At 38.7% G+C, this 26466-nt stretch overlaps 1 protein-coding gene and 1 long non-coding RNA gene across 7 annotated transcripts in view; both read right to left on the bottom strand.

The window, feature by feature from the left end:
- Positions 1-696: 696 nt before the first annotated feature.
- LOC107623813 (RING/U-box superfamily protein) lies at positions 697-5575 on the bottom strand. Of its 4 annotated transcripts, none has more exons than XR_015907487.1 (8): positions 3605-5575; positions 3212-3515; positions 2779-2948; positions 2245-2302; positions 1692-1780; positions 1447-1541; positions 1295-1365; positions 697-1069 (listed from the first exon to the last, which is right to left on the bottom strand). XR_015907487.1 is itself a non-coding variant. In XM_016326189.3 (8 exons), the coding sequence occupies exons 1-8, from the start codon at positions 4152-4154 to the stop codon at positions 949-951; spliced, it is 1365 nt and encodes a 454-aa protein (XP_016181675.1). In that variant the 5' UTR covers positions 4155-5575; the 3' UTR covers positions 697-948. The 4 variants fall into 4 exon arrangements, 1 of the variants encoding a protein (XP_016181675.1); XR_002355220.2 differs by having other exon boundaries at positions 1447-1536; XR_002355219.2 differs by having other exon boundaries at positions 2867-2948.
- Positions 5576-6703: 1128 nt separating this feature from the next.
- LOC148581255 (uncharacterized) overlaps positions 6704-26466 on the bottom strand; it is a 35269-nt gene continuing 15506 nt past the window's right edge. For all 3 annotated transcript variants that reach the window (XR_015907476.1, XR_015907480.1, XR_015907482.1), the window contains 2 exons: positions 12065-12189; positions 6704-6946 (listed from right to left, as the gene is read on the bottom strand). This is a non-coding gene — a long non-coding RNA (uncharacterized LOC148581255). The remainder of the gene's footprint in view (positions 6947-12064; positions 12190-26466) is intronic.

The following is a 26466-nucleotide window of genomic DNA, read 5'->3' as shown; positions in this document are numbered from 1 at the left end:
ATAAGAATTTTTGTATGAAAGAACCTATCTTCTTATTTTGTCCACTGTTGTCTAAATTTTTGTAACCACATTATCTCCTCTTCTTTAAGAATAACTTCTAATTGGGTGGAACCACATTAAAATTTATTTTACTACTAAAAACAATATATATAATGTTAAAAAACAAAAGAACCATAATTGGGTGGAACTCGTCCGATTTAAATGGGCCCGTCCCGCCACCCAAACCAAAACAAGAAAAACTAGAGTTTGGGTAATAAAGTTTTATTTTGTTTTTGAATGTTTTTTTTATTTATGAGAAGTTTCCAAGCCCGAAATGTTGATTTTGACGAAAGTTATATCTTTGACTCCATATCAAATAATTTCATATTTCTAAAACGCAAGAGGGATTTAAGAAAAATAAAATAAAATAAAAATAATAGTTGAACAGTCAACGGTGTGAACATTTAACGCATTATAAATGTGTTAATGTGTTTAAAGAACATATATACGGCAGTGTGAAGACTTATATTTTTGTGACATGCTATTTCGCTCTTTTAAAGATTCAAAATTATTCAACAACTTTGTGCACAACCACGTTTTGTTAGTTAAAGTGTCCAACCCAAACTTCAAGTTGAAACGTGAAATAGCACTTCCCGCTTTCAGAAAATACTGGTTATATCAATGGAATTGGAAAACATGCAATGCCCGTAGCTCATAAACTGAAACCAAATAATCATATTCATTTTTTACTATAAATCTGTTAGTGTATCTAATATTATCTATGTATAACAAAATGATTACATTAAATACAATCATAAATATTAAGGAACACAAAGCACAAGGCTTTCTATATTTACACGATCTGTTGCTACCACGGTTTTATTGCAACAAGGAACACTAACACTGGGATTTCAAAAGCACAATCATGTTGGTAGAGAAGTATGATCAGCTACGTTTGATGGCTCAGAACTAACGCCAATTAGGTGGCATCTTGGTAGAGGAAGGTTTTGAAGAATCATCCAAAACCTTAGCAAGGGACCGATACTGTAATTTCACACTCTCTGCATTGTCCAGTGTCTTCACCACATACCTGTAAATTTTGAAATTCCAAGTCTTTGATTAACAATGCAAGCAATTTTAAAGTGTAGCATAATGTTTGCAAGATCATTTATTATTTATTTATAGTTATATATAGCCTTTAACATCACTCAAGTTCACTTCACACTGGAAGTTAGCATTATATATTAGAAACACAAAATTTACATAAGAAAGCAATTAACTGCTAGAGGAAAAAAAATCAGATATAGTCACTAACCATCCATTAAGGCATTGTGTTGTTACAATAGCTTCACGCCCAACAAAGCGTTGCGGTGTCCTCTTGTTTCCCTGATCCAATTTCTCTCCAATTATTTATTCTGATACATTAAAATTATTCTCCAAGTAAACTCATTTATGTTTGCATACTACCTTTATGATAACACGGTCCATCACAGCAAAAGGAAATTGAACACCTCTCCCCCTTGGTGGTTCTACAACAGCTGAATCTCCAAAACCACCCTGTCCTATGCAAAACATATCTCATATTAAAAGATAAGGAAAATGTCAAAGCAACATATACATATACCTAAAAATGAGGTAAGATCCTAATCTCCTTTCATCCCATTTTCTCAACTTACAGAGACAGAAACATAGTTCAGAATGGAAACACACACCTGATCAAATCTCTCTCTTCGTCTTTTAGATGACCGGTAAAATTGTGACTCCTCTTCACGCCGATATGCCTGCACAGCAGCTCGAAGTGCTGGTCAGGGCAGTCAGCACAGGACCCACAAGAAATCAAGGAACAAATTAGGATTGTTAAAAAGGATATCACTAGTTATAATACATTTATTTGTCTTCACAAAATGAAGGTATCGCATATCCAGCATTTTGCATTTTCAATATATAAACTTTTTAGATGAAAGGTTTGCTTAGTTTTTGCTTAGTAAATGAAAGCATTGATGGAAGGGGAGTGTGTGTAGTTAGCAACTTAGTGCACTGCAAATACAGAAAGGAAGGTTTGGAAATCCTTTCAACTCTTCCTAGCCCATTTTTGTTATAGTACTTTTCCTTTTTGCGTACATTACATATAAGCAACATGAAAGCAAAACCCAAGTGCACAAAAAGTGATCAGCAAAAATTGAAATTAATTAGTATAGTATTGTTGTTCATTTAACTGGAACTTATTTGAGTATAAATAATTGAATTTGAACATAATTTGCTTACATAGGTTTTGAGATATCGATTCCTCGGATGTGGGTTGAGAACAGGTGCAGCAAGCTTTCTGAAAATGCATCACATGAACATTATCTTAGCTACATAAATACATGTGTTCCTGAATGAGAAAAGTCCTGAAGCATGATAATAAAAACATAAGTTGCTCTCAAAACTTCTACATTCTATAATATGTTGATCAGCAACTCAAATAATATGAAAGTAACATGATAAATTTTTTGCAATCACTATTCAATATCATTTTCTTTACAAACTTTGTTAAAAATTCCAGTTCCATATCCTCGAAACCAATTCAATAACCTTCCATGTTCTCAAAGGAAATGAAATTTGGAATCTATGAATCAATTTTGAGACTACTATTGTTTTACTTTTCCAGGACTTGCCATTTAAGTTACTCAGTACTACCATATTCTTATCTCCTATCCTATGTGACTCTTCATAAGTACTTATCCACAACATCCCAATTAGTTACTTTTACAATCCTGCATGTAGAGTCATACATGAGAGAAAGATGTTGAAAATTACCAGCTCCATAGTTAAAAACATTTTTCAGATGACTAGTCACAGAAAAGGTAAGTCCAAAAGTTACAGCATTTGATCGCTTAGAACCCACCATTCTAATAACATGCTGTATTCCACCTCCACCAAATGAATGCCCACAAGGTAATATCATGGCATCGTCCATAAGTGCACCTCTGTGTTTTCAGAAGATAAAGCAATCAAATCAAATAAAGCAAGCATAAGCCAGTAACAAGCCTTATTTAAAAGAAGAAAAATACAAATGCCACCAGTTTTGAACAAGCCGGACTGATTTTTTTGGCTGATGGATCAATCAACCATGTATAATTGTGCAAATGGTTGATATTCTGCACTTAAGTTTATTCATTTACCTCACACACTAGTTCTGCACAAGAGTCAATCTGCAAAATAAGTTAATCAAACTCAGAAAGAGACTTACGTGACAGGATCAGAAAGAATTGCCCTCAACGACTCCCCTGACTCGCTTGAAAACAGAACATCCTTTCTTCCACTAAACCCACAACCATTCTCATCCACCATAACTTTCTGCACAGAACCCGATCCTTCCGTGCCATGAAGATAATGTGAATAGTACTCATCACAATCAGTTTCAGCAATGGTTACAGCACTCTGTGATTTACCCAATCTCTCTCTCTGATGATGATCTTCATCAGTACCACTCGCATTGTTATGCACCAGCTGCCCCATATCACCATCCTTCCCAAACATTTCTCTAGTAGAAACTACAACAACTCAACAAAAACATCAAATTCAAAATCAAAATGCAATTGTACATAAAGCAAAAATTCAAAACTTGTCTCAAAATTCATACCATAAGACGAATGATGCTGTCCTTTCCCATTTGCCATCCGCTCTGCAGCACTAACACCACCCAAACTACCACCGCCACCACCGTTGCTACCGTTGCTACCGTTAATGTCAAGAATTGGATTCGAATTGCGCTTGCTTCCATCACCAACACCAACAAGCCCTTCATCACCTTCGACGTCATCGTCGTCATCGTCGTCATCGTCATCATCTTCGTCATCATCCCCGTCGGATTCGTCGCCGCTTGGAGTGTTGGCGCCACCATTCCTACTCCAATTGCGTGCGCCCGGCGGATCACGGCGGCCGGAGCAGTCGCCGTAGACGCTCCGGCGGAACTCAGAGCCCTGTGCGGCGAAGTACCGGTCGCGCTCCATGGAGAACATCTTGTCATCGATGAACCCACCAAGCTCCCGGGTCTTCGGGCCCGGGTCCCCGACCCGACGCTGCGGTCCCCCGCAGCTGAAACGCAAGGTTTCGTCTTGAAAAACGAGTGAGGAGCTGAGACCGGTTTCAATCCTCTGGTCGGGTACGAGACCTATGTCTTCGGAGGACATGGTGAGTGTGAAAAAGCTCCCTTTTCTTGGAAGTGCGAAAGGGAATTCTGAGCTAGGGTTTAGGGAAATTTTTGGCAGTAGTTGGTGCAAAACGGCGTCGTTTAGAGGGTGTTTGTGATTTTGAGGATCGAAAGGAGTAAAAAGTACTTTGATGAAGATGTATAATGACTTAAGCGCTTTACTGGAAGATGATTTCTACCACGGGTCGTGTTCTAAGTTGTTTCTTTTATTTATTCTGAAAACGACATCGTTTGGATGTGTTTCTCTGCTCATGTTCAAAGAAGCTATATTTTCATGGAATAAATAACTATTTCCAACAATAATTAGATGCGGATAAAATTAACCATAAAAGAATAAAATTAATATTGTGTTTATGAAAAATAAATTATGTTCGACTAAAATAATTAATTAAAATATTTAAATTATCTTCATTTCTTTCATTATCTTTAATTTTTTAAATTCTTCAACTTAACTCAATTAATAACAAAATTATTATTTTTTTTTCAAATTTTGAATACCATCAATATATGACTAGTATAATTACTACCAATACTACTACTATATTACTACTACTATTACTACTATCATTACTGTTAACACCATCATCAACACAACACAGCAACAAACAGAGACAAAAAAATGAGATAAAGAAGATAAATAGCAAGACCAACAAATAAAGAGCATGCGCTTTGTGGGAACAGTGATGAGAGGCGTGTGGCTCTGGGAGAGGTGAGTTCGAAGACGTCGCTTAAGTCCATCTTCCAGGTGTAGAGGAAGACTGATGTGGTTGGGCGGTTGAAAACAAAACCTCAACACAAGTAATTGCTTTACAATCAACACAACACACTGATCTTATATTATGAATGGAATGGATGATAACCATGATCGCTATACCCAATTTTGAGTGGCGTAACCACTCCACTGCTAGATTTGGCCAACTCGATATCTTTCTTATCGCCATCAGAAGGCCATGCGGCGTCCTTGCCCTAGTCTTGCTCCTCCCCGTCCTGATTTGGATCACCGTTTGCCACAACTACCTTTTGTCTCAGCGTCCACACCAGAAGTCAATTCTTTGCCATGGTTCAAATCCAGAGAAACCCTTAGGGTGATTTCAACATTGCTATCATGGGAACCTTAGCGGATACGACCGGCTCCAATGGCGCGGCAACGACATCATCGCGGTCGTTAATCATAAGGTCTGAAGAGGGATGAGTTGTAGACGACAATGAGTTCAGAGATTTGTACATTGATGTTCTCCAACCCTTCACTTCCTCATCCTCCACAGCCCAACCGCCAAAACTACATCACTCTCCCCCTGCACCTGGAAGAGAAATAGTGGAGTAGCCTCCAATGGTTATTTCTTCAGCTGTTTCGTGGAGGAGGAGGGAAATCGGCAGGTGGAGGCAAAGGGTCTCCTTGAGTGTGCACCGGAGGTAGGTGAGCTTCTTGAATTCGGACTTCTCGACCTGACGGTCCAGGCCCATAACTTGGGCTAGCTCTTGTTGAACAAAATCAACAGAAAAGAAAAAATGCTAAAAGAGAAAAGGGAGAAAAAGGCGTTCTCGGTGAAAGGTTGCCACCGCTGACAAAGAACGTAGAAAGAGACCCAAGGCAGAGAGGGAGAGAAAAAACAGAAGAGAGAAAGAATGAAGAAAGAGGCAACGGCGTGGAAAAGCCACCATTGCCGGCGTCGCCACCGCCTATCGCGTGTGGAGAAGAAAGAAAAGGGATCTGATAGCAAAAGAAAAAAAGGTGAGTGTATGTAGAGGAGGAGAAAATCTAACTCCGGAAGAGATGAAAAAAATGTTAAAGATAATAAAAGGGGTAATTTAGGTATTTTAATTAATTTTTAATGAAATTAATAAAATGGTAAAGTACTAAATTAGTCACCTACGTTTGGCGTAATCTTGTTTTGGTCCTTAAGGTTTAAAATGTCCTATTTGAATCCAAAAAAGTTTCATTTAGCTTCAATATAGTCCCAACGTGAGGTCAAAGTTAAATAATTAACGAAATATCCTATGTGACAGCAGTACAAGAACAAAGTCGATAATCTAGAGAACAAATACAAGCTTTAGAGGTACAAAATCAACAATAGATGCATCAATACATTTATTTATCATTCTCCTTAGTTCTATAGAAAATATTTCATTTAAATTGTAAGGAGAATGATAAATAAATGTATTGATGCATCTATTGTTGATTTTATGCTTCTAGAACTTATACTTATTCTCTAGATTATCGATCTTGTTACATCCTAATATTCAAATCCTTATGCTCGAGTCATAAGTCAATGATAATAAGGTGGTACGACTCTTAGGGTGGATTATAGTAAGAATATATATGTGTGTGTGTGTGTGTGTGTGTGTGTGTGTGAAAGAACTAGTAAACGAGAACCCTGAAAGGAAAACAAAATAAAATCGCGAACGAAAAGACACTCTCGTAAATAGATAGCAGACGAAAGGTAAAACACATGTCAGAAAGTGATAAGAATAAGATAAGAACAAGACGTATATATAAATATACATATATAACATGAGTAAATAGCCATTAGTCGCGACCTGCGAAGTTTAGGCCGACTAGGGTACAGAAATAAAATTAGTTGACAACAGTAATTTTCTATCTCTCTCAAAATACATCAAAGCCTCTATAGGCAAGTTTTAAAAGAATACATGCATACATCATAATTGGTTTTTCAAAATAAGGGGAGAGATCAAAAAGCACAAAACAGAATCAGATAGACTCCGCCGTCATCCAGACGAATCCAGCTCACTGCTGAGCACCAGGACCTGCATCTGAAAAACAGACAATATATACGAAATGAGAACTCCCGACCCATGAATTTTCAGTACGGTAAAAATGCTAGATAAATACAATGTATTATAACATAAATCTACTGAGCATCTTAAACTTCTCACCTTGTCATCTCCATCCTAAGTTCTCACTAATCTATAACTTGGCAACTATCATAGGGAATTCTAGTTCTAACCCAATATCTTTCATACTTTCACTACCTTCCAACCGAAATAGCCAAAGAACCAAACCATCCCTCAAGTAATTCAACTTTTAAGCAAACACAAATAATACAGACAAGTAATGCACAAGTAAGGCAAGTAAGACAATTAGCAAATAATCATGGAACATGTGGCAACGCAAGGCAATTAAGCATACCCAAACAATTCAAACATATGCATATGATGTATGTCTATCCTACGGGCCGTGAGCTCACGTGTCGGTTAGATCGCTAGAACCCGACACATCTAGTAGCTAACCCAGACATTTGTCTCTAGGTTGTGCATCTCTAGGAAGATCATAAAACGAAAGAGAGTGTCTCTCCACATCGAAGAAGCGTGCCTTTCCACCTTCTCCTAGAGGATATACGAAGGAGAGTGCCTTTCCACATCGAAAGAGCGTGCCTTTCCACCTTGCAACCAGAGAAGAATGTGGAGAAAATAATACGAAGGAGAGTGCTTTTCCACATTTCCCACATCCACGTCACGACAAGAAAGAGAATCCTCCGTCCTCAACTTGCCACACAATTCACATTATGACAAGAGAGGGAATCCTCCATCCTCAAATTGCCACACAATTCAGTTTTTCAATTAGCTCACAAGCGGGATCACACCTAGATCCTGCCATCTCGGCTATTCCGGCCATACCCAGTCATTGCCAGTCTCAACATTCACCCCCTCGATTCTAATTCAGTCACATCTTCGTACTTTTCATTCTTAATTCGTCACTTTCCAAACTTGCTTCACCCCCAAGTTATCATCCCTTCTTAGCTTCACCTTATCACTAGGCATGCCACTAAGGTCTAAGGCTAAAGAAATAAAAATAGAGGTTTAGAGGTTCAAAATTACATTTTAAAACACAAAATTCATGTTTGTTGAAACAGGGACCACGCGTACGCGTGGGAGTGCAATTTGCCTGTCACGCATACGCATTACCACGTCTGTATACGCATACATGCCAAACAGAAATGCCCATCCACGTATGGAGGGGTTTGCGTACGCATGCATTGCAGATTAGTCAAAAATGGGTAAGTCTGCAGAATTCAATTTTACACACCGAACTTCCAACGCGAATAACTTTCTCGTTTTAAAACATTTTTCATCCATTCTTCGAACAGCATAAACTTCACAAACCCAATTTTTATATGGAATAAGTTTGAAACAATTTCGGAGTTCGAAAGCCGAGTTATGACTCACTGAAGTTCAGCCAAAAATTTAATTTTCACAAAAGTTCATAAACCTCTATTTTTACCAAAAATCAAACTCAATATCAACTTTCTATACACATAAATAACACCACAACATACCAAATCAGCATCACAACTCCACATTCTATCAAAATCAATCATACCTCAATCTTGCATACAAATCCATCAAGCTTACTTCAATAATCAACAAAACCTCATGTTTAAACATTTATATATATTACTATCATTCATTCAATTCATCATATCATCAAAACATAAATCATCAACCATCACTTACCGTTCTTACCTCTTTCCAGTCTCTGGCCCAAATTCACGGTCTTCGGCCCAATATTTCATCAAATAAATTCATAACTACATAATTCACTATCTAATTCCAATTTCAATCCACACATCAACTCTGCAAAATTTCACAATCCTTATTCAATATCAATATCCTTCATTACACATATCATACCAATCATTCATACCATTCAAGATTAATCCTAGGGACACCTAACCTAGGAATTCACATCATATCACACGGTACTTAAATGAAACTTAAACCGCACCTTAGCCGATTCCTCGTAAAACCTGGAACGTCACAATTTGTCACCGTTCCACAAAACCTAAGCTTCCAAAATGTGCATCAAATAGAGGACTCGGCTACCACAACCCAAATTTCAGCTTTTCGACACCTCCAATTCCATCAACAAGCCTCAATTAACCCACAACTCAATCTAATACCAATAAACATTACTAACTCAATATAGATTTTATTATATCACAGATTTCATGAGAGTTTGGGAGTCCTTACCTTTCTCAAGCATCAATGGAGCAAAATCCAATAATTTCCTCAAGTTATTTCAAGTCTATAACATCAAAGAATAAAAAATCTCAACACCCACACATTGAATTTTCGAAGTTAGGGGGAAGAAAATTCGAAACTGAGAATGTAACCTCCTTACCAAATTATTTACTAGGCTTTATAGAGAATTTCGAGGGAATGCGTGGCCGCTGACTGATAAAGGAATTTTTTTGTTGATCTAGATTTTCACAAAATAGGATCTTTTCGTTGCAAGTATAGTCTAAATTAACAATCAACTCCCAAATCAAATTTTAATTCTAAAAATTGTCAAAATTCCAAACAAATATAAACCAGGAGTTTTAAGTCTCGGGTCGTCTTCCTTAGGAGTTGCAATTAAATGCTCAATCATTGGCTATGGGGGATTTTGGGAGTTTTGATTATAAGAAGCAAGAATTAAAATGGCAAGTAATTAAACAGGAAGCAAGTAAAGCAATAAAAATGAAAATTAAATGGCAAAATGGGCTCTTGGCAAGAATTGGAAAATTAAGGATTCATATCCTAGTCATAGACCACAAACATGGTAATTGTGTGGAATTAATCCCAATTAGTCAATCCTAACATCGAGAATTAGTCAAAAGGGCATAATTGGTCCCAATCCACAAGTCCTAGCCAACTCTATTAATGGAAGGCTTAGAGTTAGTAGAAACCAAATCAACTAACAATCCTCACACAATGTGGAATGGACATCCACCACTCAAGTTCACCTAATTACCCAATTTCCTAACCAAGAGTGTGAAAAACTAGGCAAAAACTAAGCCAAGCATTTTATCAAACACTTGGTGTGCATGAAAATAAAATCAAATTAAATTACAATGAAATTAAATTCTAAAGCTACCAAGAGCAAGGAAATAACAATAACAATTAAAGAAAGAAACAATTAACATAAAAATATGAATTGCATTAATTGAAATTAAAATTAACAAGAGTATCCATAAACATAAAAGTGACAAAATTGAGAAATTAACAAGACAAACTAAGAAAATTAAGGCAATAGAACAAAGAAAAGTAGAAGAAACTAGATGAAAACAAGAATTAAAAAGAGGGATTACAAGGAAATTAAACTAAGAAACTCTAGTTTTAGAGAGAAAGGGAAGTTTCTCTCTCTAGAAGATGACCTACATGATGCTAAACTAACCCTAATTTCTCTCCCCTTTTTTCACATGGAATGATGGCCCCTTTGATATAGCAAGAATCAGCTTTAGAAAGTCCTAAAACTAGGCTCTGGAGGCCCATAAATCGTCCCCAACGATTTGCATTAATGAGGTCACGTGCTGAATTCATCAATTCTCCCACACTTAAACAATAGCATGTTCTCATGCTAATCACATTCAAAGGAGAAGGGAAAAAGGGCAAGCAATTTATTCAATGCAACTACTTATATGCATGCAACTATACTAACTACTATCTATCTATATCTATACTATGGTTCCTATGGAGTTTGGAGAGAATTCCAATCAATCCAAAGTAGAAACTTAGGGCCAAGACAAGAAAATATAGCAATATGATCAATGTCCAAAGATTTGATTTGAAATTTTCAAAAACTAATAAGCAACTTGCAAGAAGATACAAGATAAGGGATGGAGTCATAGAATTGAGCAATTGAACCCCTCACCGGATGTGTATATACTCTAATCACTCAGTGTGTAGGGCTTAATCACTCAATGCTCCATTAATAATGTTTTCTAGGATTTGCTAGTCATCTAACAATCAACAAATATTTGATGAATGAATGCAAATATCATGAGGTCTTTGGGGGATTGTAATAGAGCTAGGGTTAAGGTAGGATTAATATGGTTAGGTGGGCTAATAGATTGGATCTTTGATTAGCTCAAGTATCCCACCTAATCCTATATTAACCTATTTACACAAAAGAAACCAACTTAACTCCCTATTTATCCCATTTCTCACATTCACTCATGCATCTTCTTTCTAATCATACACATATGCATCCTTTATTTTCTTTTCTTTTCTTTTTTTTTCTTTTCCTTTCTTTTTTTCTCTTTCTTTTTTTATATATATAAAGTATGTACACCAAAATATTTTCTTTTATCACCAAAAAGAGATGTATATATTTTAAGTAATAGATGCATGAGTGTTTACCCATTTTTCTAAATTTTCACAATGAATACCCAAAATAAACTCCCTACCAATGTTTTCCACAAATTCTCCCCACACTTAAGTGACACACACTACTCAACCCAAGTTAATCAAAGATACAATTAATGGACATTAATGGTTTTTCGCTTAGGACAAAAGATGTGCTTAAAATTAGAACAAAGGAGAATTAAAGGCTCAAAAGTGGTTTATAAAGGTAGATGTAAGAGTTGGTCATATGGGTTAGTGAGTTCAATTTCAAAAATGGCCTCAATCATACTAAATGCATTCAAAACATCAAATATAGGACATAAAGATTCAAGCAAATCTAAGATTACAATCATGAAAGGAGTATAACACACAAGAACAAAATTTTTGTGGTTGATAATGTGCAACCACACAATTAAAGCTCAAATCTCACTAGGTGTTTTTGTTCAACCTCTTTTCTATGTTCCATAAGAAAGATACTTCAAGCAAGTTCAAAAACAAGCTTTCAAATCTAATCAATGGAACGCCCTAAAAGGGATTTCTTGAAAATTTTTTGTTGTTTTACCAAACTTATTTACTATACTAGGTAACATGCAAATATTTACTACTATAAAACTATAAGCAAACTATGATATATATAAAAGCAAACTAAGGTATATACAAGCAACTAAGCAAAGTGAAATGTAACGAAATACTAAACAAATATTCACAAAAATAGAACTACTAAAACTAGAAATTAATGCAAAGTATTGAGAAAAAGAAATTTACGCCCCGAAAATTGCGGATTCTCCCCCATATTTAAATGTTGCACGGTCCTCCGTGTATGCACTCAATCCGGGAGTGAAGAACTATGAAGCTCCACCTTCAGCTGGTGGGCACTAGGGCTCAGGCTGCTGTGTAAAACAAATAAACAAGAATTGAGAAAAAGTTCATGTGAGTGTGGTAAGATAAAAGACAATATGTGTATTCTAAGTGTGCGCAGTTTAGAACACACATTGACCGGGTAAAACGGCAACCACACAATCAAAAAGAAATAGCATGTGTTCCTCAATCAAGTAGCCTAGGTTGCAAGTAAAGAGAAGCAACGAATTAAAGCACAAGCAAACCTAAGTAATCACAACTAAAGTGAATTGAGTATAGCAGATATTGGGTATTGATGTTGTGCAAGTGAAAGAGCAAAATTGAATGTAAAATGGCACAATCAAAAATAACCAATTCCACGATGAAAAGAAAACTCCTTATTCATCATGACACATAATGCAATAGTCACATGGTAAAGGTACTTGTTGCAAAAAGTGATAAGCTTGATAACAATCAAGTCAAGTCACTCAAACAAATGCAAAGCATTAAAAATAAACAAGTGCCTTGTAATGTGCTTGTATTGATTTTAAAACCATGATGAACAAGTAATTCAACTCAATTCACTAAAATAAAAGTGTACAATTCAAGATGCCAAACAAGGATAAAGTTTAATGCATATGGTAGCTACAACATATGAATCAAACTCACGATTCATCTAGGCAATTAAACAAAGACTTAATACTCAGTGCACATATTCATCAAAAATTAAACCAAAATTTAAGCAACAAGCAACCCAATCAATATCAATCAAACACTTGCAATTTATTCAATTAATAACAATAAAACTAAAACTAATATAATTACTAAAATAAAAATAAAATGCAATTAAAAGCAACTAGAATAAGTAGAAAATGGGGCAAAAGCAAGAGAAGAGAGGGGTGGGGAGGGGGTGGAAGTGTGTTAGGGCTTAATTCAAAGCATAATAAAAATGTTGTCCAAAACAGCACTTGTGCGTACGCACAAGTATGTGTGCGCACGCACACAAGGTGGAATAGGGGAGGTATGCGCTCGCACAAGATGTGCAAACGCTCTGGACAGAAAGAGAATTAAGAAGTGTGTGCGCACACACAGAGCACTTTTTTTTAGGAAAGGATCATGTGTGCGTGCGCACACAGATCTGTACGCACGCACAAAATAAAAAAATGGTAGGGGTTCATACGCACAGGGAGTGCCAGCGCTCCCACCAGGGGAGTGTATGGGAGTGTGCATACGCATAAGGCGGTGTGTACATACAAAGCGCGCAAAAAGAACGTCACGTGCATACGCACAAGGTGGTGTGCGTACGCACAAGGTGGTGTGCGTACACACAAGGTGCAAACACAAAGGGGATGCGCGCGCAAGGCGTGCAACCCAACAGAGGGCATAAAGGCTTGTGTGCATACACACAGGGTGGTGCGTACGCACAGGACGCAAAATTTTGTTGTTGTGTGCATGCGCACAAGGGTGTGCGCACGCCAAGGTTCTGAAAACCGGATCGGACCGGCCGGTCCGACCAGTCTAACCGTGAACCGGCAACAATTACGGTTCGGTTAGTATCTTAAAACCGCTAATTTAAAAATCGTCGATGAACCACTGAACTGGGACCCGGCCAGTTTTCACTTTTCAACCAAAAAAAAAAGACACATCCCTGACCCTGACTCCCTCTCTGTCTCTCTCACTCACCGCATCTGCTTCCTTCTCTCAATAAAACCTAGCCTCCAATGCCACTTTCTTCTTCAAGCTGTGTCACCGCCACCACACAACTGCCGCCGTCCGCACTGCACCCATGGTCGTCGAAACGCGTCTGCTCACCTCGCTTTCCTGTCAGTTTTGAGCTTTTGCGTCTATTCTGAGCTTCCGCCGCCTCTGTATCGCCGTGCTTCCGCCGCAGTGCTCCCTCTTCATCGCTTGGTCGAGCTTGCCTCAAGCCCTTGTTTTTGTTCCAGCCTACTGTTATCACCACGCTTCGGCCTCTGATGAGCGGATATTTTATACGCTTTTTGGGGTTAATTTCACATAGATTTTAGTATATTTTAGTTAGTTTTTAGTTTATTCTCATTAGTTTCCAGGAAAAATTCATATTTCTGGACTTTACTATGAGTTTGTGTGTTTTTCTGTAATGTCAGATATTTTCTGGCTGAAATTGAGGGAGCTGAGCAAAAATCTGATTCAGGCTGAAAAAGGACTGCTGATACTGTTGGATTCTGACCTCTCTGCACTCAAAATAGAATTTCTGGAGCTACAGGAGTCCAAATGGCGCGCTTCCAATTGCGTTGGAAAGTAAACATCCAGGGCTTTCCAGCAATATATAATAGTCCATACTTTTCTCAAGGATAGACGACGTAAACTGGTATTCAACGCCAGTTTCATGCTGCTGTCTGGCGTCCAGCGCCAGAAACAAGTTACAAAGTGGAGTTCAACGCCAGAAACAGGTTACAACCTGGCGTTGAACGTCCAAAACAGTCCAGGCATGTGAGAAGCTTTAGTCTCACCCCCAGCACACACCAAGTAGGCCCCAGAAGTGGATTTCTGCACTATCTGTCATAGTCTACTCATTTTCTGTAAACCTAGGTTACCAGTTTAGTATTTAAACAACTTTTAGAGATTTATTTTGCATCTCATGACATTTTTAGATCTGAATTTTGTACTCTTTGACAGCATGAGTCTCTAAACTCCATTGTTGGGGGTGAGGAGCTCTGCTGTGTCCTGATGAATTAATGCAAATAATTCTGCTTTCCATTCAAACATGCGTGTTCCTATCTAAGATATCCATTCGCGCCTAACTATGGAGAAGGTGATGATCAGTGACACTCATCACCTTCCTCAATCCATGAACATGTGTCTGACAATCACCTCCGTTCTACATCAGATTGAATGAATATCTCTTAGATTCCTTAATCAAAATCTCCGTGGTATAAGCTAGATTGATGGCGGCATTCATGAGAATCCGGAAAGTCTAAACCTTGTCTGTGGTATTCCGAGTAGGATTCTGGGATTGGATGACTGTGACAAACTTCAAACTCGCGAGTGCTGGGCGTAGTGACAGACGCAAAAGGATAGTAAATCCTATTCCGGTACAACTGAGAACCTGCAGATGATTAGCCGTGCGGTGACAGCGCACCTGGACCCTTTTCACTGGAAGGATGGATGGTAGCCATTGACAACGGTGATCCACCAACACACAGCTTGCCATAGAAGGATGTGCGTGCGTGAATCAGAAGACAGAGGAAAGCAGAGATTCAGAAGACAAAGCATCTCCAAAACTCCAACATATTCCCCATTACTGCATAACAAGTAACCTTTAACTCATGCTCTCTTGTTTATTCGCAATTCAACTGATAAATATAACTGACTTCCTGACTAAGAATTGCAAGATAACCATAGATTGCTTCAAACCAACAATCTCCGTGGGATTCGACCCTTACTCACGTAAGGTATTACTTGGACGACCCAGTGCACTTGCTAGTTAGTGGTACGAGTTGTGAAAAGTGTGATTCACAATTCGTGCACCAAGTTTTTGGCGCCGTTGCCGGGGATTGTTTGAGTTTGAACAACTGACGGTGAATCTTGTTGCTTAGATTAGGAAATTTTTGTCTTTTGGGTCAGAGTCTTTTATTTTCTTTTCAAAAAAAAAATACCCTTCTTCAAAACAAGTGTTACATTTATTGCCCAATTGGCTAGAGTGTTGGTTTATGTTCTTGATGATTGGGCACCAGTTTTATTAAAAATCTTTTTCAAAAAATAATTTTTTTATTAAATTTTGTGCCAAACTTTAAGTTTGGTGTTTTCTTGTTGATTTTTCTGTGTTTTTCGAAAATTTTAGTTTGGTTTTCTAAAAAATTTTAAGTTTGGTGTTGTTCTTTCATGTTCTTGTGTTCTTGTGAGTCTTCAAAGTGTTCTTGAGTTTTCCTTGTGTCTTGATCTTAAAAATTTTTAAGTTTGGTGTTCCTTGGTGTTTTCCCTCCAAAATTTTCGAAAACTAGGAGCATTAGATCTAAAAAAAATTTTAAATCTTGTGCTATTTTATTGTTTTTCTCTTTCCTCACTAAATTCAAAAATATCTTTTCTCTCTATTTCTAAAACAAATTTTCGAAAATTATTTTCTAAAAATTCAGATTTTTTTCAAAATTTAAAATCTTTTCCAAATCACATCTTTTTCAAAACTTCCTAACCACTTTCTCTCTCCTCAATTTTTTTCGAAAATATTCACCTATTTTTTTTCTTTATTTTAATTTATTTATTTTCTAAATAAGTAAATAAATAAATAAATAAATAAAAATAAAATTTTTATTTGACATCATCTCCCTTTCTCCATCATGGATCTAAGTGGAAATGAACAGTCCAGGAGGACTTTGGGGTCATATGCTAACCCCTCTACTGCTTCATATGAGAGTAGTATCTGCATACCCTCCATTGGAGTCAGTAGCTTTGAGTTGAATCCTCAGCTCATTATCATGGTGCAGCAAAGCTGCCAATATTCCGGTCTTCCACAGGAAGAACCTACAGAATTTCTGGCACAATTTTTACAAATTGCTGACACAGTACATGATAAGGAAATAGATCAGGATGTCTACAAACTATTACTATTTCCGTTTGCTGTAAAAGATCAAGCTAAGAGGTGGTTAAATAACCAACCTAAGGCCAGCATAAGGACATGAAAATAGCTGACAGAAAAATTCCTGAATCAATACTTTCCCCCAAAACGGATGACACAGCTAAGGCTGGACATCCAAGGCTTCAAACAAGGAGATAATGAATCTCTTTATGATGCCTGGGAGAGATACAGAGAGATGCTACGAAAATGCCCCTCTGAAATGTTTTCAGAGTGGGTTCAGTTAGACATATTCTATTATGGGCTTGCAGAAGGAGCTCAGATGTCTCTAGATTACTCAGCTGGTGGATCTATCCACATGAGAAAGACAATTGAAGAGGCTCAAGAGCTCATTGATACAGTTGCCAGGAATCAGCATCTGTACCTAAGCAGTGACCCTTCCATGAAAGAAGAGGTTAAAACAGTAACTGCTGAACTCAGTCCTATAAAATAAGCTGCTGAATTCAATTAGCAATTGGACTTTCTAACAAAGCAGTTAGCCGAATTCAAGGATAAACTACAAGAGACAAGGATGGCTAATATAAACATGGAAGTACAATTAAAGCAAACAAAGCAGCAGCTGTCAAAACAAATAACAGAAGAATGCCAAGCAGTTCAATTAAGAAGTAGGAAAGCACTACATGCCCCACTTCAAGGCAGCAGGAAACCAAGAAATGAGCAAACCACCCAAAATCCATCTGAGGACAGTAAGAGCCCAGGGAAAAATAATTCTGGTGCTAAAACGCCAGAAGTTGGGGGGAAGGCTGGCGCTGAACGCCCAGACCATGCTCAAGACTGGCGTTCAACGCCAGAAACAAGCAAGGATCTGGCATTGAATGCCCAAAAGAGGCACAGTTCTGGCGTTCAAACGCCAGGAACAGATGAGGAGCTGGCGTCTAACGTCACTCCAGCTTCTCACTCTGGCAATCCATTGCCAGTGAGGGATCAGACACACACAAGTGCTAATGACAACCCCTCTAAAAAGGCTTCTTCAACCACTTCTGTAGGCAATAAACCTATAGCAACTAAGGTTGAGGAATATAAAGCCAAGATACCTTATCCTCAAAAACTCTGGAAAGAGGAGCAGGATAAGCAATTTGCTCGCTTTGCAGATTATCTCAGGACTCTTGAAATAAAGATTCCATTTGCAGAAGCACTTGAGCAAATACCTTCTTATGCCAAGTTCATGAAAGAGATCTTGAGTCATAAGAAGGATTGGAGAGAAACTGAAAGAATTCTCCTCACTGAAGAATGCAGTGCAGTCATTCTGAAAAGCTTTCCTAAAAAGCTTAAAGTCCCTGGGAGTTTTCTGATACCATGCACATTAGAAGGTAATTGCACCAAGACAGCTTTATGTGATCTTGGGGCAAGCATCAACCTAATACCTGCATCTAATATCAGAAAGCTTGGTTTAACTGAAGAAGTTAAACCAACCCGGATATATCTCCAACTTGCTGATGGCTCCATTAAATACCCATCAGGCGTGATTGAAGACATGATCGTCAGAGTTGGGCCATTCGCCTTTCCCACTGACTTTGTAGTGCTGGAAATGGAGGAGCACAAGAGTGCTACTCTCATTCTAGGAAGACCCTTCCTAGCAACTGGACGAACTCTCATTGATGTCCAACAGGGGGAGATAACCCTGAGAGTCAATGATGATGAGTTTAAGTTGAATGCTGTCAAAGCCATGCAGCATCCAGACACATCAAAAGACTGCATGAAAGTTGATCTTATTGACTCTTTGGTAGAAGAGATCAAGATGGCTGAGAGTTTCGAATCAGAGTTGGAAGACATCTTTAAAGATGTTCAGCCTGATTCGGAGGATTCAGAGGAGATGGAAGAGCCTCTGAAATTTCCTCTGGAAAAGAAAAAACCTCCTAAACCCGAGCTCAAACCATTACCACCATCCCTGAAATATGTATTTCTGGGAGAAGGTGATACTTTTCCAGTGATCATAAGCTCTGCTTTAAATCCACAGGAAGAGGAAGCACTTATTCAAGTGCTAAGGGCACACAAGACAGCTCTTGGGTGGTCCATAGGTGACCTTAAGGGCATAAGCCCAGCTAGATGCATGCACAAAATCTTATTGGAGGATAATGCTAAACCAGTGGTTCAACCACAGAGGCGGCTAAATCCAGCCATGAAGGAAGTGGTGCAGAAAGAGGTCACCAAATTACTAGAGGCAGGAATTATTTATCCTATTTCTGATAGCCCCTGGGTGAGCCCTGTCCAAGTCGTCCCAAAAAAGGGAGGCATGACAGTGATTCATAATAAAAAAAAATGAACTGGTTCCTACAAGAACAGTTACAGGATGGCGCATGTGTATTGACTACAGAAGGCTCAATACAGCCACCAGAAAGGATCATTTTCCTTTACCATTCATAGACCAGATGCTAGAAAGACTGGCAGGTCATGATTATTACTGCTTTTTGGATGGCTACTCAGGCTATAACCAGATTGCAGTAGATCCCCAGGATCAAGATAAAACAGCATTCACATGTCCATCTGGAGTGTTTGCTTATAGAAGGATGCCATTTGGGCTGTGTAATGCGCCTGCAACCTTCCAGAGATGCATGCTCTCTATTTTCTCTGATATGGTAGAAAGATTTCTGGAAGTCTTCATGGATGACTTCTCAGTATATGGAGACTCATTCAGTTCCTGTCTTGATCACCTGAAACTTGTTCTGAAGAGATGCCAAGAGACCACACTAGTTTTAAACTGGGAAAAATGTCACTTCATGGTGACTGAAGGGATTATCCTTGGGCATAAAATCTCAAACAAGGGAATAGAGGTAGATCAAGCAAAAATAGAGGTAATTGAAAAATTACCACCACCTGCCAATGTTAAGGCAATCAGAAGCTTTCTGGGGTATGCAGGATTCTATAGGAGGTTTATAAAGGATTTTTCAAAAATCGCAAAACCTCTAAGCAATCTGCTGGCTGCTGACACGCCATTTGTGTTTGACACAGAGTGTCTGCAGGCGTTTGAAATGCTGAAAGCTAAGCTGGTCACAGCACCAGTTATTTCTGCACCAGACTGGACATTACCATTTGAGCTAATGTGTGATGCCAGTGATCACGCCATTGGTGCAGTATTGGGACAGAGGCATGACAAGCTTCTGCACGTCATTTATTATGCTAGTCGCGTTTTGAATGATGCCCAGAAAAATTACACAACCACAAAAAAAGAATTACTTGCAGTGGTTTATGCCATTGACAAGTTCAGCATACTTAGTAGGATCAAAAGTGATTGTGTATACTGACCATGCTGCTCTTAAATATCTACTCACAAAGCAGGATTCAAAACCCAGGCTCATCAGATGGGTGCTGCTTCTGCAAGAGTTTGATATAGAAATAAGAGACAGAAAATGGACAGAGAACCAAGTAGCTGATCATCTGTCCCGGATAGAGCTAGTAGAAGGGGCGTCCCTCCCTTCTCTGGAGATCTCTGAGACTTTTCCGGATGAGCATTTATTTGCCATTCAGGAAACACCATGGTTTGCCGATATTGCAAACTATAAAGCTGCAAGGTTCATACCCAAAGAGTACAATAGGCAACAAAAGAAAAAATTAATCACTGATGCAAAGTACTACTTGTGGGATGAACCCTATCTGTTTAAGAGATGTGCAGACGGAATAATCCGTAGGTGTGTTCCTAGAGAAGAAGCACAGAGGATCCTATGGCATTGTCATGGATCTCAATATGGAGGCCATTTCGGAGGTGAGCGAACAGCCACCAAGGTCCTCCAATGTGGCTTCTATTGGCCTACACTCTATAGAGATTCCCAAGAGTTTGTACGTAACTGTGACAGTTGCCAAAGAACTGGTAATCTGCCTCATGGTTACGCCATGCCTCAACAAGGAATCTTGGAGATTGAGTTGTTTGACTTCATGGGACCTTTCCCACCATTATTCTCAAACACTTATATTCTGGTGGCAGTTAACTATGTATCAAAATGGGTTGAGGCCATTGCCACACCCACCAATGATACTAAAACAGTGCTGAAGTTCCTCCAGAAACATATCTTTAGCAGGTTTGGTGTCCCTAGAGTACTAATCAGTGATGGGGGCACTCACTTCTGCAACAAACAGCTTTACTCTGCCATGGTCCGGTATGGGATTCGCCATAAGGTGGCGACTCCATATCATCCACAGACTAATGGACAAGCTGAAGTCTCCAACAGAGAGCTAAAAAGAATCCTAGAACGGACTGTAAGTACCCGTAGAAAGGATTGGGCAAGAAGCTTGGATGATGCTCTGTGGGCTTACAGAACAGCATTCAAGACCCCTATAGGGACCTCTCCATACCAACTTGTGTATGGTAAGGCATGTCACCTGCCCGTGGAACTGGAACATAAAGCCTACTGGGCAACCAGATTCGTAAACTTTGATGCTAAATTAGCAGGAGAAAAGAGATTGCTCCAGCTAAATGAGCTAGAGGAATTCAGATTCACTACTTTCGAAAATGCCAAGCTTTATAAAGAAAAATAAAAAAAGTGGCATGACAGAAAGCTGTCATCTAGAATCTTTGAACCAGGACAAAAGGTTCTGTTGTTCAACTCTAGGCTCAGGCTATTCCCCGGAAAATTGAAGTCCCGGTGGAGGGGACCATATGTGATTACAAGTGTATCACCATATGGTTATGTGAAGCTTCAAGATATTGATTCTGATAAGAAGTTCATTGTCAATAGACAGAGAATCAAGCACTATCTTGAAGGCAATGTTGAGCAAGAGCGCTCAAGGCTGAAGCTAGACTAAAAGCTCAGCAAGGTCCAGCTAACGACAATAAAGAAGCACTTGCTGGGAGGCAACCCAGCCATGGGGCATCAATCCTCTAAGCATTTTTGCCCTATTTTTATTTTTATTTGTTTATATAAAGTTCACTGATCCTAAGGTAAAGAGTCAATTGTATAAGTTCACATGGTTACAGAAGGATTCTGCACACAAAACAGAGAAAAAGAGCTCACTGGCAAGAAAACGCCAGTAAAAGTCTGTTTTGGGCGTTCAACGCCCAACAGAAGCATCCACTGGGCGTTGAACGCCAGTGAGGATAGCCATCTGGGCGTTAAACGCCAGAAAGAAACTCTTTCTGGGCGTTTAACGCCAGATTTACAGCATTCTGGGCGTTCAGAAAAATGCCCAGTAACAAAGGACTTCCTGGCGTTCAACGCCAGAAAGAAGCAGCAGCTGGGCGTTGAACGCCCAGGAGAGGCAGCATTTGGGCGCTGAACGCCCAAAACATGCAGCGTTTGGGCGTTCAAACGCCAGGATGGTGGGGAGGAGGTAAATTCATTTTTCTTCATATTTTTTTTATTCTAATCTTAATTTTCATACTTCAATTCATGATTTCTTGCATAAACATGTTAAGAACCCTGATTTCTAAAATCCCTAATTTCTAAAAATCCTACCTTAAAAATATCAAATATATCTTAATCCATAAGCACCACCCTCTTTTTCAATCCAATTCAACTCTTTTTCAAATTTTCAAAACAAATCTATCTTTTTACTCTAAAATCCTCTCAACTAATATCTTTTTCAAATCCTCACATTATCTTTTTCAAAAATTAGATTTATCTTTTTCAAAAATCTTTCATATCTTTTCAATTTTAAACTATATCCTCTCTTATCATATCTTCTACCTTATCTTTTCCAAATCAATCTTTTTTATCATATCCTATCTAAATTTTTGAACCCACCCCCCTCCCTTTAAATATGGGTTCGGCCTCCCTCCCCTTCCATCAACTATTGCACCTAGCTCTCCTTCTATCCATCTCCTTTCTTTTCCTTTGCTTGAGGACAAGCAAACCTCTAAGTTTGGTGTGTTTATCCATGATCACTAAGAGCATGGCTTCTAAGGGAAAACAACCCACTTCAAGAGGCAAGAAAGAGAGCATTCCAAAACCACTTTGGAATCAAGGGAAGTTCTTATCTAAAGAACATTCATACCATTATTACAAAATAATGGGTCTAAGATCAGTGATCCCAGAAGTTAGATTTGATCTGAAAGAAGACGAATATCTGGAGATCCAGGAGCAAATTCGAATCAGGAACTGGGAGGCCTAGCTAATCCTGAAACGAAAGTGGGAAGGAATATGGTCCAGGAGTTCTATGCTAATATGTGGCATACAGACAGGCAAAGACTATTTGGATCTGATATCTATGACTATCGAACCGTGGTCAGAGGAAAGATTATTCATACCCACCCTGACAAGATCAGAGAGATCTTAAAGCTACCTCAGTTGAAAGATGATCCAGACTCCTTCAATAGGAGAATGATGAGAACAAACAAGAGCCTGGATAAGATTCTAGAAGACATATGCATCCCTGGAGCCAGGTGGACCACCAACACGAAGGGTGTTCCTAATCAACTCAAAAGAGAATATCTCAAACCAGTAGCCAGAGGCTGGCTGGATTTCATTGGGCATTCTCTGCTGCCCACCAGCAACCGTTCTGAAGTCACTATTAGAAGAGCAGTGATGATCCATTGCATCATGATGGGAAAAGAAGTGGAAGTTCATCAACTGATTTCAACTGAATTCTACAAAATTACAAATAAAAATTCCAAAGATGCCAGGTTGGCTTATCCAAGCTTGATTTCTATGCTCTGCAAGGACGCTGGAGTAAGGATGGGAATAACTGAGTATATCTCAGTTGAGAAACCAATCACCAAAGCATCAATGGAAAAACAACAAGCACAGGATGATCTCATCAAGAAGAAAGCACAGGAATTTCTCCCAGAAATCCCTCAATCTGAATACTGGGAATATCTTGAAACATCCATTACCAAGATGCAAGAAGCTGTGGAACAGATAATAAAAGAACAGAAGGAACAAAGTCAAATTCTTTGCTATTTGATTAAAGAACAAGAGGAGCAAGGGTGTGACTTGAGGGAATTGAAGCGCCAGAAGTTATCTCTTGAAGGACCAAGCACCCCACAGATCCGAGGAACATCCACTTCCCAGAACAAAGGTTGTTAAATTCCAATTTCTGCTTTAACTCTGTGATAGTTGTCGTTATGGGAGTTTACCTTAGGAGTCATATAGTAGTAATTAGTGTCTATTTTGATTTTATCTCCAATTAAGTTATAGTCTATTTTTCTCATCATCAGCAAACATGAATAAAATAGTAGATCTTTTGAATAAGAGGCAATAAAATTCGAGTTTTTAATAAGAAAAATTCTAATTAGTAACATGTGGTGGCAATGCTTTCTGTCTTCTGAATGAATGCTTGAACAGTGCATATGTCTTTTGAATTTGTTGTTTAAGACTGTTAAATATGTTGGCTCTTGAAAGAATGATGAACATGAGACATGTTATTGATAATATGAAAAAACATAAAAATGATTCTTGAAGCAAGAAAAAGCAGCAAAGAACAAGGCTTGCAAAAAAAAAAGAGAGAGAGAGAAAGCAAGCAGAAAAAGCCAATAGCCCTTAAAACCAAAAGGCAAGGGTAATAAAAAGGATCCCAAGGCTTTGAGCATCAGTGGATGGGAGGGCCTAAAGGAATAAAATCCTGGCCTAAGCGGCTAAACCAAGCTGTCCCTAGCCATGTGCTTGTGGCGTGAAGGTGTCAAGTGAAAACTTGAGACTGAGAGGTTAAAGTCAAGGTCCAAAGCAAAAAGAAGAGTGTGCTTAAGAACCCTGTACACCTCTAATTGGAGACTCTAGCAAAGCTGAGTCACAATCAAAAAGGGTTCACCCAATTATGTGTCTGTGGCATTTATGTATCCGGTGGTAATACTAGAAAACAAAGTTCTTAGGGCCACGGCCAAGACTCATAAAGTAGCTGTGTTCAAGAATCATCATATTGACATAGGAGAATCAATAACACTATCTGAATTCTAAGTTCCTATAGATGCCAATCACTCTGAGCTTCAATGGATAAAGTGAGATGCCAAAACTGTTCGGAAGCAAAAAGCTACTAGTCCCGCTCATCTAATTAGAATCTGAGCTTCACTCAAAAACTCTGAGATATTATTGCTTCTTGACTTATTAGTCTTCTATTTTATTTGTCTAGTTGCTTGAGGACAAGCAACAGTTCAAGTTTGGTGTTGTGATGAGCGGATATTTTATACGCTTTTTGGGTTAATTTCACATAGATTTTAGTATATTTTAGTTAGTTTTTAGTTTATTCTCATTAGTTTCTAGGCAAAATTCATATTTCTGGACTTTACTATGAGTTTTTGTGTTTTTTTGTAATTTCAGATATTTTCTGGCTGAAATTGAAGGAGCTGAGCAAAAATCTGATTCAGGCTGAAAAAGGACTGCTGATGTTGTTGGATTCTGACCTCTCTGCACTCAAAATGAAATTTCTAGAGCTACAGGAGTCCAAATGGCGCGCTTTCAATTGCGTTGGAAAGTAGACATCAAGGGCTTTCCAGCAATATATAATAGTCCATACTTTGCTCAAGGATAGATGACGTAAAATGGCGTTCAACGCCAGTTCCATGCTGCTGTCTGGCGTCCAGCGCCAGAAACAAGTTACAAAGTGGAGTTCAACGCCAGAAACAGGTTACAACCTGGCGTTGAACGCCCAAAACAGCCCAGGCACGTGAGAAGCTTTAGTCTCAACCCCAGCACACACCAAGTGGGCCCTAGAAGTGGATTTCTGCACTATCTGTCATAGTCTACTCATTTTCTGTAAACCTAGGTTACCAGTTTAGTATTTGAACAACTTTTAGAGATTTATTTTGCATCTCATGACATTTTTAGATCTGAATTTTGTACTCTTTGACGGCATGAGTCTCTAAACTCCATTGTTGGGGGTGAGGAGCTCTGCTGTGTCCTGATGAATTAATGCAAATAATTCTGCTTTCCATTCAAACATGCATGTTCCTATCTAAGATATCCATTCGCGCCTAACTATGGAGAAGGTGATGATCAGTGACACTCATCACCTTCCTCAATCCATGAACGTGTGTCTGACAATCACCTCCGTTCTACATCAGATTGAATGAATATCTCTTAGATTCCTTAATCAGAATCTCCGTGGTATAAGCTAGATTGATGGCGACATTCATGAGAATCCGGAAAGTCTAAACCTTGTCTGTGGTATTCCGAGTAGGATTCTGGGATTGGATGACTGTAACGAACTTCAAACTCGCGAGTGTTGGGCGTAGTGACAGACGCAAAAGGATAGTAAATCCTATTCTGGTACAACTGAGAACCTGCAGATGATTAGCCGTGCGGTGACAGCGCACCTGGACCCTTTTCACTGGAAGGATGGATGGTAGCCATTGACAACGGTGATCCACCAACACACATCTTGCCATAGAAGGACGTGCGTGCGTGAATCAGAAGACAGAGGAAAGCAGAGATTCAGAAGACAAAGCATCTCCAAAACTCTAACATATTCTCCATTACTGCATAACAAGTAACCTTTAACTCATGCTCTCTTGTTTATTCGCAATTCAACTGATAAATATAACTGACTTCCTGACTAAAAATTGCAAGATAACCATAGATTGCTTCAAATCAACAATCTCCGTGGGATTCGACCCTTACTCACGTAAGGTATTCCTTGGACGATCCAGTGCACTTGCTGGTTAGTGGTACGAGTTGTGAAAAGTGTGATTCACAATTCATGCACCAGCCTCTGTTTTGGCTGAGCTTACGCCAGTGCTCAGCCCTGATTTGAGCTCCATCTCCCTCATCTGAAATGCTGAATCTCTGTGTTGTTCATGGTTTTTTTAAGTAATTTCTTGCTTATCTGTTATGAGCAATTTAGATTATTTTATTTT

Source organism: Arachis ipaensis, chromosome B10 (assembly GCF_059453495.1).
Source record: "Arachis ipaensis isolate K30076 ecotype BB chromosome B10, ASM5945349v1, whole genome shotgun sequence".
In the NCBI taxonomy this organism is placed as follows: Eukaryota; Viridiplantae; Streptophyta; class Magnoliopsida; order Fabales; family Fabaceae; genus Arachis; species Arachis ipaensis.
The sequence above is the reverse complement of the archived record's forward strand: the minus strand, read 5'-3'. Positions and strand labels throughout refer to the sequence as shown.